This window comes from Takifugu rubripes, chromosome 1, assembly GCF_901000725.2.
Source record: "Takifugu rubripes chromosome 1, fTakRub1.2, whole genome shotgun sequence".
NCBI classification, from domain to species: Eukaryota; Metazoa; Chordata; class Actinopteri; order Tetraodontiformes; family Tetraodontidae; genus Takifugu; species Takifugu rubripes.
Window position 1 is genome coordinate 4,021,997 of NC_042285.1, and position 12,494 is coordinate 4,034,490.

General features: G+C 43.4%; 2 protein-coding genes across 3 annotated transcripts in view; both read left to right on the top strand.

The window, feature by feature from the left end:
• Window positions 1-12,494, top strand: part of LOC101074618 (C-terminal-binding protein 2) — a 68,854-nt gene that overhangs the window by 33,694 nt on the left and 22,666 nt on the right. The gene's annotated exons all lie outside the window — the stretch shown is intronic.
• LOC777963 (uncharacterized) lies at window positions 3,623-6,184 on the top strand. The gene has a single exon (XM_011616757.2). The coding sequence runs from the start codon at window positions 3,925-3,927 to the stop codon at window positions 5,749-5,751; it is 1,827 nt and encodes a 608-aa protein (XP_011615059.2). The 5' UTR covers window positions 3,623-3,924; the 3' UTR covers window positions 5,752-6,184.

Genomic DNA, 12,494 nt, shown 5'->3' on the forward strand with positions numbered 1-12,494 from the left:
CATTAAGTTAATAAACGCCTTGATATGGATTTAACTAATCTGGCTGATCTGTAAATAAAGGAAGGGAGCTGCTGACAGACTGTGACCAGCTCCCTGGTTAGTTTTTCTTATTTGTTGGTGAAATGCTGGGGCTCAGCCTCGGGTCCAAGCGTGCTTTCAGTTTAATCTGAATTTAACTGGTGTTTTTTTCCCCCTTATTTTCCAGCAACTGGGCTGATGCTGGGAATGTTGACAGGATTTGGCTTTGTTTGTTGACTGCGATATTGTTTTCCCGCTGGTTAGACGAGACCCACTCTAATCTTGTCAAATAATGTTTTAATCAGCATCTGCATTTTAATTCATGTTGCATGATGATAATGCTTCACGATTTCATAATTGGGAGTATAATCTCTCCACATACACTGCATAGCAAGTAGTAGCAGCTCATTTTTTTGTAATGTAATGGTCATTAAATGTTAGCGCCATCAAAATTTGATTAGGTTATATGTAAATGTTTCTGTTGTGTGGAATAAATCCTACTTGATTTATCTAACTTAGTCCTTTAATAACAAAACACTGTCAAACAACTAGAGTGGAACATTGTGGTATTACCAGCATGCAATGTGAGCTTTATTTAATTGTCTTTTCTTATAGAAATTCCATTCTTTTAAAACAAAATGCAGACAGATGGTCTTTGCTTTCAGTTGGGCTTGTTTACTCTAGTACCTCGCACAGATTAGTCATGATTAATGTACCTTTGTGTAAAATTAAAACTGGATATATGTTCTGAACTCTGTAGGTCCTGACAGAATTTATCATTGTTGTTATGTTTCCTTCTGCTCAACGAGACCCCATATCCCTATTAGTCTCCATATCGGTGACATGGAGACAAATTTGGTCCTGTTCTATCCTTCCATCTCTTAACACTGTCTTTCCCTTTCCATTCTCTCACTCAGCTGCACACTCCTTGTCTCTCCAAAAAGCAAGTGGGCTGTCGTCTCTCCCTTCTGTCTACCCCATCTGTGATGCAGTATGGGCCACTGGCTTGATAATCATAGGCGGGCGAGGCGCAGAGTTACAAACGAGGCAAAAAGAAGTAGCAAACCGCCCAGCCCACTAAAATGGGAGAAAGTCATCAGTGGCCTTACCGAGTCCACAAGATCTGGCCCTGCCGATGATAGATTTCCAGTAGCAGCTTTTGTATGCTCTGTGTTCTCACCCCTATAAATGCGTGACATGCCCTGTGTGTGTCATCGTCTGTAGAGATTTGAGGCCGTAAAGAGGCGGTGGACTTCCTCCCGATAACACAGCAGATGCATACCCCCAGAGAGCTATTGGAACAGTGACATGCATTTTCTTTCCTTGTATCCCCCCCCCTCCTTCTTTCCTCTACTTGCGTTAAAGCAAGCAAAAGCCCAGAGGCTTGTTAAAACTTTAATATACTGTACAATCACAGTAATTGAGTAGAATTTCAAGTTCTTCCAGTCATGCTTTTAATTTATGAAGCCCCATGAAAGTTTAATGGATCAGCATTTGTAGAGTTGCAGCTATCTAAATCATTCTGCGGCTATCTCTCCCTGCCCTGTCTGCCAAGTCCTGCCGTTAGCATCCTGTGCCCTAGAAAGATGGCCAGATTGTTCCAAAGGCGTGACTGTTGCTGGATGTCTGCTCAACACATTGTACCTAAAGGTCTTTCAAAGACACCATAAGACATGCGATGAGCCAGTGCACAGCATGTTGGCATGAATTCTGATGCTGTTCACTAATATCCAGTGGATATGTTTTGGGCTTTTCTTTTCTTGTATTTTATTATTCATGCTAGCAACTCCAGGGTCCCTGTTGCTTGATGAATGTAATATAGCATGCTCACTTAATTATGGAGCAGCTCTCATGAGAGGCATATCACAGAATGTAGACAAGATGAATATGCTACCCCAGTTCCTCCTCGTTTATGAATTGTGGGAAATGCAGCAATTTGCATTGCAGGAGATATGATATGCCCTATCCTTGTTCCGTTTTAGCCACACCAGGCTGGCTGCACTTGGGGCGTTTATTATTGTTATTAATATTTTTGTCAGGAAGTGGGGATCTGAGTGACACAAGAGCCTGGAAGGGGCTTATTAAAAGAAGTTATTGTCAGCGCTGGCCATACAGAGATGCGACGGTGTGATTAATAATGTCTTTTACAGCTGACAAAAAGCACAAGGAAACTCAGACCTGGGAGGACAGTGCTGAGAAATCACTCTGAGGAAATTGCTAGGTATAGCTTTAATGAGAGAAACAATCCTTTTTAGAAGTGCATCATCCTGAACTGCCAAGAGCCACAAGGAAGATGAATATGTTATGATCTGTTTTGTTTCTGACCTACTTAATTTTCTATTAGGGTGTTTTTAAACATTGTATTATCATTTCTCACTTACAATTTAAAAGGATCCACAATGATTAAAGCCTTAGTTCCACTTACACAGACGGTGCTGTTTAAAATCTGTTGTCTTAAATTTAGCCCCTTTCAGTCACCCTTTCTCTTTGTTTCTACTGAGATGAGTACTAAGATGAGAGTACACGTTTCTTTTTCTAAACCTTGTTACCTTTTTCCCATCATACTGTCACAGTCCAGTGCAGTCATACCCCCTTCCCCTTCCCCTTGTCCTAACCCACAGTGCTTGACTAAGAAGAGAAGTCAAACTTGGCAGCCTTCTGCCTTATCAGCCTTTCTTCCATCACACACTTATCAAATCTCGCTTTTCCTTTTTCCTGACACTGTTTTCTTTGTTTACATTGCTCTCCCCAAGGCAAGCAAACACTAGTGGTTATCTGTCTGATGCCAACATCTCAGATAAGCCACATCTGCTCTGTTGTGTATCTTTTGTATGTACTAGCTAAGTGGATGTGCTGTGAGAGGAAATGCGGCTCGGCGGGTAAAGGTTCAGTCATGCTGATTCACGGAATGAATAAACATTTGGGGGGGGAGGAGGGGTTAAAATTGAAGGCTCGGATTGTTTTTCCTCTTGGCCTGTTTGCGTGCATTTGCCCATTTAATAACTTCTATGTGGATATTCATGTATGTCACTTTAAGGGGCGGCTGTACATTTTCCAGTTGACCTTTGACCTTCATCTGTGTGGGCGCATGTCTGTGTGTGGCATTTCCAACTGCCTCTACCCCTGTTCTCTAGGGACATACTACAGCTTGTATGCCATCCCAACATGCTCAGTTCCTCTGGGAAGATCCATTCATGCCTAGAGGGATTTTGGACATTGAAGGGGTTAGTAGTAACAGTAAGCATTGTAAATACTGGAGCTTATACTCAAGGGCCAGGGCAGCATGCTGGCTATGTATGCTATCCGGTTCAAGTGATGTCACAAGGGCTATTGGATTTAAGCAGGTTTTAGTTAATGCTAATCCCCTTGTGGCAGTCGCTATGTTGGAAAAGGTTGTCCCTGCCAATGGCATGCATCAACCGCCTGGGATTAGCGCGTCTCCTCCCCTCCTCCATTCTTTTGGCATTGTCCAGCATGCGTTTGTATCCCAATTTCTTTAACCCCGGTCTTAGAATGCAAGCACCGTGCCGAACACAAGCATGACCATTTCTGTAAAATGGAGTAGAGCCTCAGCTTAAAGGTGTGTTTTCCCCCATCTGTATGTGTATGTGTCTGTCTCTGTTGGTGTGTATTCTATGTCTTGTTCATGGATTTCTAATGTTTCCAAAGCTGAATTATTTAGATAGGCTGCCAGCAGGGAGCCACATGATATTGCCGACATAGTAGTGAGAGGAGGAGGGGGTTCGTCAGCTACAGATCAGGTAAACTGGTAACTCATGCTTCACCTTTTCTCCACTCCTATTCCCTCCTCCATTTTTGATTGGTTGCTAGTGTAACTTGATAGTTGAAATGGGATGAAGAGCTCTATTTGTACTTTTATAGCTGTGCTCTCTATTGTGTTCCGTGATGCCTAACTCGAGCAAGCAGTCACTTTTTGGTGGGTCTATGGGCAAGCCTGGTCCCGAATGGACTGAAAACTTGGACAATAGCACTGCAGCTCAATGCCACTTCTGTGGCTCCATTGCAGGGCGGAGGAGTTCTTTGCCATTTGTTTGGGGGAATCCGGAAATCTGGTTTCCCCATGAAAGGAATGTGGGAGAGAAACAGGATTCACGCCTCCAGTCTTCCTTTTATAGACCGACCCAGCATGGACGGCAGCTGCAAAAGAAGAACTTGATGTCCGATCTGAGCAACAGCTTGTATCAAGAGCAGGCGGTCACAGGCCAGACGTCAGCACCCTCTCAGGATTACTACCTAGCTGATGCCACTTTATCTGGTCAGCTACCAGAAGACTCCTTGTCTTACGGAGATCACCACCACCTTGTCTCGAGATCAGCGCTACCTTTGGGGTCCACCACTGGGGCCACGTGTGCTACTTGGGATCAAGGACAGGCAAGAACCACAACTCCCGCAGTCCTCTCCGCTTCTACACCTGCACCTTCTCCACTTCCTCCGCCTCCCTCTCCTCCCCCACCCATTTATGAGCTGAGCCATTTGTACAGGGAATCTCTGGGATCTAAGACGATCCCAGGCGTTGAGCGTATCAGTGGAAGCTCTATTTCTCCTGCAGTGTACGGGGTTCAGCCCCCTTTCCCTAAGTACGCTGCTCAGCCACCTTCTCTCTCGACACACCGAGCTTACAATAACACTGGCAGCCTGTCATCGAACTTTCGTCAGACGGCTGCTTCTTTTTCAGCGCTGGACCCGGCTTCTCAAGGAATGGACGGCGCTCTTCCCCGGGCTTATGGAATGATGGCCTCCCAGAGGCTGCCTTATGACCCAAATTATGATCCTAGTTCAGCCATGATGGCTGCTACAGCTGGAATGACTTCCAATATACCATCGCACCATCCCAGTGCCGCAGACCCAAAGAAAATGGTGGATCCTACTTTTTTGAATTTCTTGCGAGCAGAAGGCTTGGCCGAGAGTACTATCACTCTCTTGTTACAACATGGCTTCGATTCCCTTGCCACGCTGGGAATGATGGAGGACCACGATGTCCGCTCTGTAGCCCCTAATTTGGCTCAGGCTCGAGTTCTCTCTCGTGTAATACTTGGTTGCAAGACAAATGGACCAGCGACACGTGCTCGTTCCAGCAGCTTTAGCCACCGCAACGATTTTTACATGCAACCCCATGGGTTGACTATGGACCCCAGCTTAATGCAACAACCACCTTCCGCTATCCAACCCATGTCCCCCAGGATGGGAGAATTTCTTGGCAGAAGACCCAGTAGTGCACCGTCTCAACATCTCTTAGAGACCACCACCTATCCAGGAGCACGTCCCCTGGCTACGGGAACATTCCCAGTCAGTCCAGGAGGATACAACAGTGCTTTGACCCAAGGAAGACCCTTGTCACTATATAATGCGCACACTGGTCTGGCCATGTCTGCACATGGACAGCAGCCACCCCCAGCTCCTGGCACACCTGGAACAGCACCAAAAACATTTTCTGGCTCCTTTTCCCCCATGGAGCTGATGAAGCGGGTACCCAACCTTCCACCAGCCTCACCAGTGGGAGCACCGAGCCCCCTCCATAGCCCTCAACTTCTCCGGAAAGGGATGAATGTCGCGCCTGAGAGTTCCATCGCTCCCGTGACGTCTTCTTCCACACTGCAAGGGCAAAATCTCAACACCACCAAGTTAGTAGGACGTCGTACTGGTCCGCCAGTCATTGTGTCAACGATGACCACCACACCTGACACAAGTAATGTCAAATCGCTCCTTTTCTAATGTCAATGTCTTTGTCTGTCTCACAACCTTCTGCCAGTTCTAGATAAAATGTTCTGGTTTTATTTCCCTCAGAATCATATGCATGGTTACATTTAATTTCAATATACTGTAAATTGTTTTTTGGTGTCCTTCAATAGTTCTAGCATGTTTTTTTTGTTAACCTGTAGTAGCGGTTACGATGTATTTGACACGTTAAGCTGCTGTGCAGGTCTTTTTAACACAGCTATTAACACATATATTGCAACAGAGATGTGTCATTTGCTAGAAGGCATCCTGTCTCATCTACAAGATGATATGATTCTCTTTAAAACATTGCATTTTATTGGGTTCTGTGGCACTGCTTTGCTTTTTAAACATCTCTCGAATGTTTTCACTCAGTCTAATGAAAGCTAATATTGGTGAACACTCACAAATCCATCTGCAAAACACAGAAGTACCGAGATCTTCTATTAATGTATTATTTTATACGCCTCAAGTAAATCTGAAATCTATTTTTACTTATTTATTTGATGCCAAATTGCTGTCATGCTACTTTACACTGCACTCTCTCTTAATCACAAGCTTAACTGCCTCATATCCAATTAGACTAATTGGATGTATAGTTGTGTGGGCTATTATAGGTAGCTGTTTTTATAGCCAGCGTGTTAGCGGTTACTGTTGTCTTACTTCTGTTATAAAATACCACATTTACGACTTTAAAATGTGGTATTTAATGTTGACATCTATCTTCTCAGAGTATAAATGTACAAGTCAAGTATTCCATTTTTCATGATATATCTTAAGAATTGTTAATTTTTACTAGAACATTTTCATAAAAATGTTTTTAAATTTTCAGTTAAATATGTATCTTTTTTAAATTGAAGTATGCTCATGGTTCGCATGTTCATGCTTCTTATCTTAACACCTTTTAGAATCAGTTATGGAAACCCATAAATTTTATGAATATACAAATCAATTTGCTGTAATAATTATAATCTACTATAATAGTAATCTACTATTATTAGTAATCAAATAATAGTTGTCAAAAAGTAATCTACTTAATCTGTTAGTCTTCCTTTTCTTGTTACTCACATGTGACATCTCTTCTTGTGGTCTTAAAAATACCAAAAACCTTATAAAAAGAGATATGCTCTAGGGGAGCAATGCAATGGAAGTCGCATCAACAACATTTGCATGCAGCCAACATTTGTTGCTTCAGTAACTTCATGCAATAATGGGCAGCCTTTGCTGACGACGGGAACGCTTACTTGTTAATTGCGTGTTGCTTGGCAACCAGAGCGTTTGGCGGATATCAGAGATAGATAATCTAGACATTTAAGGAAAGGGAAAACAAGTAGCACTGCATGCAGAGGTGCACATTTATTTTTGTGCACCTGAAACTCTGAGAACACGTTCACAAGCAAATTCAGTGGAAACAGAAAAAGATGTTGCAGGGATCTTAATGAAAACATTTCTCTTCAACTCATTCTGTCCCCTACTGTTGATCTGAACCGTGTATCTCAAGGGATTGGATCTCATTCTGGTGAGAAGGCTGTACCGGTGAAGAGCCTCTGTTATTGCCATGCATGGTTTTTCATGTTCAAACATGCATATTGATGAAAATTTAACACATTATTCTTTTTGCACCTCCTGAATAAATTGCATGTTTCACCAAGGCAAGCCAGACTTCTTTTCATCGTATTACATCAAAGCGTAAATTTGCACACAGCCATTTAGGTGTCCGCATTTTCATGTAGCCCAATTCTTAGTTATGCTCAAAGCTGAGTTTTGAAAGCAAAGACGTGAGTAGCAGGGAAATCTGTTGCAGCTTAAAACATTTATGTAAAGACTGCAGGTGGGAGGGCCATGCATGGTGCTAGGCCCTGTCTTGGTTGGCTAAAGCAGTAAGCAGTGTTAATAATGGCATTAAACAGCTGAGTCGAGCTTAGTTGCAACATTTCCTTTCCACTCAAAGTAGGGAGAGCGCCTTGCAGCACTCGTATTGGCCATGGAGTTGCCTGTCACTGGCATTTCACAGAGCAGCACAGGTGGGTAAACCTGACTTCAGTGTCACGTGAAGCAGAATAGCCAACCTGTTAGCTAGAGCTGTGAAAGGCCGATAGAATGTGTTGTGTGCATGCTCATAAGATTAACTAAGGTGGACACTTAAAAGTCGTCCACAAATGCCAGCACGTGGTTTCCTTGCACGGATAATCCACAGAACATCTTTAGCTGTTCTTTACCAGGGAGGGAATTAAGAGGTGGTGCACGATGAGGGCGGGGCTTATAGCTTACAGGAAGTGGTCAATATCCCTTTCAGCCAATAGTCTCGTAGGATATGTCGGTAGTTATTCCTACTTGGATATAATTGTGCCAGGTTTTAGCAAGCCACAGTTGATATGTCCTTCCTGTGCGTGGCTGCCATAAGGCCCTGAATGGGATTTTAATTTCCCTGCCTTTTATTTGGAAGGACATCTACGAGGATGCATGTCTAATGTACTCACAGCTGTCCTTGCCTAAATGGCATTGTTCAGGTGTCTGAAAAGGATTTCAGTGTTTGTTTCCTGTATGATATCGTGTCCTTAGACCTTTTCGCTGCTTGGGTTTGTAAGTTTGTGTATTACTGCTTGACCACCCCCAAGGTTGTTTTTTAATCTAACATTGCCCTGAGTTCACAAGACCAAAGGGTTTGTCCGTAATATATGGACATGTATGTGCATTTCACACAGTGTGGCTGCCCCTCCTGAATACAGCCCACAGATGTTCCGTCTGAGCAGCAGGAAGTGTGTTTGTCTTCATCTGAGGCCTGCTGGATGTGACAGCAGGACATGGGGATAAGACCTTAAGTTTCCTCTGTCTCTTTTTCTTCCTTCGGTTTAAACTATTGACTGTACAGAACAGCTTCTTGTGGAGGCGTTAGCACATTGGATATAAAAGTGGAACTGTGAGACTTAAGGCTTTCATTGCGATGAAGGACCCAGGATGGACTGCTTTTGTAGGCATATTCTTTAAGCTGACCTTTATTCATGTGTATGTGATTCAAGATGACAGGTCTACTTAAAAACGAGACCTAACCTTATGTAAGACAATTTGTAGAATGTAGTTTAACAACATTAATCCCGAACAGAAAATATGGGATAAAACAGTACAAATGTGTCGCAGTGGAAAAAATAAATCCTTCTCTATTGTGTATTGGTGTGCGTTGTTGGTACTATGAGGACATCACACGTCAGTCAGTGGGATTGTGTGTCATCCTCACTAATCCCGCTAATATGAATGAGCACAGGCAGACAGGAGGGTTCCATCACATGGTATTGGTCACGGTTATTACATAGTCTATAGTACATCGTATAGTACATAGTCTTAAATTCATCTTAATCTTAATCTTAATCTTAATAGCTGCGTAGTGGGTAGTGCTTTATTATTATCATACACCATCATCACACACCATTATTTAATCTTTATAATTGATCAACATATGTTATGCTGAACAATTTGGTGACTTTTGTCCTCTTATGGAGCGTCTCCATCGCCTTGAAATAGAAGCGAAACAGGTGCATTTGTTGATGTGCTTCCTTTGAACCCACTGTTGACATCTGTCTGGATCTAAGTGAGTAAAAGAAATGATTTGTTGGAATAACTTCATGTGATTATGTTGGTCGATCAAGCAGAGAAGCAGTTTATCTGCATTCTTGGCTCTTCCAGCTTTTGCAGGTCACTTGTAAGTGAATTACACTGTAATAACCTGTAAACATTGAATGTTGAAGGCCACCGCTCACCTTCTGGTTCATTTATACTTTTCTGTGCACCGTCCTTATGTCACCTGTCTCCAATATCTGAGAACCTTCTAAATTTTACATGAAAATTGACTTTTGCATTGCTTGTCTCACGAGAATATGCAAGAAATTTAGTTTTTCCACTGCTGTACTTCTTCCAAAAGACATCAAACCAAAACTGTTGTTCTGCCCATTATTGCTGTTGTCTCAAGGTTTGATCACGGAAGGATTAATGGTTTCTCTGAAGCCAGCCAAAGCACAGAGGGAACAGAGCTCTTCAGAGAATGAGGAACAGCTGGTTTCACCCTGTTTGTGACAGCTTGAGTGTTTAAGTGTGTTTATGTCTGTGTGTGATGGTAGCATCTGACCTCTGCTCTGGGTGGAAAGTGCTGTCCAGGGTCAGCAAGTGGGCTTTCAAATGGCTCATCTCCTTCCAGTACTGATAGATGCTGACAGTGAGTTGCTGGCATTTCATTTCCTATGCGTTAGCAGTGGTTGGGTTCTCAGTTGATACTTTGCATACATAGAATATGTATGGCTTTAAAAGGCATACATGTTTGGCTTTAAAAGGCAAAAAAAAACAGAGTGTCAATTTCAGTTACCACCAGCAATGCTTATACGAGTTGTGACACTTGACCCTTCGTGGCCCCTCATTGTACTAGCGATGATTGCTAAGCGCTGTGAGAAGAAAATAAGGTGTTTATGTGTGGGTGCCTGCCTTGTGACGTGATGAACCTTCTCCTTTTGGTGACAGTGTTGTGGTTGTCTTACAGTGACGGTTATTCGCTTTACAGAATGGCAATTATGTGTACTCTCGCTGACAGTAAGGCAGCGTTTTCGTATGATCTTCCCAATTATCTGTCGTCAGTTTTGCTGCATACTAGTGCAGCTTTTAGGAGTTTTGACGTTCCGCTTGTCTTACAGCCGCAACCGCGATAACGGACAGCTACCTCCACACACTCCCTGTCATTTTTTGTGTCTCCATCCCCCTTTTCCACTACCGCTCAGCAGTGGGTAGGTCACCCTGAATTATTCATCAGTGTGAAATGAAAAAGCTCATGGATATTGAATATCTCCTCTGAAGTGGTGGCCAACCTTGTGTTTTATTTTTTCCTTCTTTTTCTTCTCCTTTTTTTTGCAGCTTAAAAGAGCAGCAAATCTCATTGCCAGGGTGTTTCAAAGGTTAACTGATTGCCTTACCTCGTGCACATATGTATTTTCTTCATTTTTCAGTGAAGGTTTTGTAAAAGAAAAAATGAATAAGATTTGAATAAAAACATGGAATGTTTATCTTAGTGAATTCCTCATTGCGAAACAGCAGGTTTTTGTAGCTCCCTCTGATTTGCAGGACGGTCGTTGGTTGCTTTTGGCCTTCCTGATAGACCAGTTGTCATTTCATTCCCATGTGGTATTCTGTGGTCCTTCATTGTCCTCCTGCCCAGTTTGTCCTGTGGTTTGATCTGCAGCCTGCTCTGCAAATCAATGATGCTGGTTGCCATGCAGCCCTGCAGCCAACAAACGCAGCAGGACTCTCAGAACATCTCCCGTCTGAAAACATGCAAGGAAAGGATTTTGAGGGGATCCTTCGGGCTTCAGAGCTTTATTTTTATATCTTTAGGGCATTTCTGTAATATCATAGCATTTCTGTGTGTACTCGCTTGCTTTAGAGTCTTTATTTGTGTAACTAGAAAGCTGAACGCTGTTTCCCTAAAGAAGCGAGACTTGAAAGAGCCTAAGTAATGCCAGAAAGCAGATGCTAAGATAACGTGTAAATAAAATAAATAATAACTAAAAAAGGAGACGAGCTCCTCCTCCTCCCCTGATCTGTATTTTGTCCATGCATGTACACGCTGTGTGTTTTTATTTTCTTCAGTTATACCTGAGAGAACAGTGCCGCATTAACCCTGCATCAATCTCATTGACCATTAGGTTACAGCTCCCCTGTACCCTTTCAGTCATTACAGTCCATTTTCCTCCATTTCTACTGCACATAAACCCTGTCCTTTTTAGAGTATTCCCAGGCTGTACACAGACTAAATGAGGCTGCAGACATTAGCCAAAGCTTTGACTGGCTAACCTTTTACAGAAGTATACTAAACTGAGCTACAATGACTGACAATTGGAAAGCAGGGTGCAGCTTTATTTTCCTATAGGGAGAAAATGGATACATAAATGGTTTCCAAGGAAAAATTTGAAAGTCTGAAATGGGGTTTAGATCATCGGGGGTGTTACGGCTCTTTAGCTTAAGTGATGGGCAGCGTCGCTGGAACTTAGAGGTGTCATTTGAGCCAGGTGTCGTATCATGTGACCAAAGTGTGGACCCTACGATACTGCAGGTTTAGTGGAGAAGGGGACTCCTGTGCCAGTGTGAAATATCATCTGCTGTGGAGGAGGGAGGTGAGTGAGTGGGTGGGAGTTTGTTTCCAGCGAGTGGAGGAGATGAAGAGAGGGGGTTTATGATGATGAAAATGCCTGTAACTCTTCAACAAAGTGAGCTTTAAAAGGCTGTAAGCAGACACCTCATAGTTGTGATGGTTGACTCCTAGTTGACAAGACCCCACGACCCCTGGTGTATTTATCGTAATGGCACACAGCTGGTCTGCAGCTTCTCTGGGTTAATAGCCATGTGACAGCCTCAGGGGGAGATGGGGGCGTGAAGTACTGTGTATGTGCGCGCATGTGTGCGTTTTATTTGCTTGTACTCTCTGCCGAGTGGCATGCAGGGGCCACACTTGGGAGGGTGGGACTGTGCTGTGTCTCCGCTCTCTCTGCCAGGCCAGATGGCTCCTGTCACTGAGACAGGAGGTGGAGCAATGGGAAGAAAAGTGTAAGGACGGGAGGCCTGAACAGCGCCAAAGTGGCTTGTCCCCAGAGCCACCACATCTGGAGACCACCTGCAGCTGGCTCACCCTGCTCCCTCTGTCCTCATCCCTTTCCCTCATGCTCACTTTCTCGTTTTCCAGATGGAGGAGGTGTGTTTCAACAGGC

Excerpts from the sequence above, each read along its gene's own strand:
- LOC777963 (XM_011616757.2), top strand. The coding sequence starts at position 3,925 with ATGCCTAACTCGAGCAAGCAGTCACTTTTTGGTGGGTCTATGGGCAAG.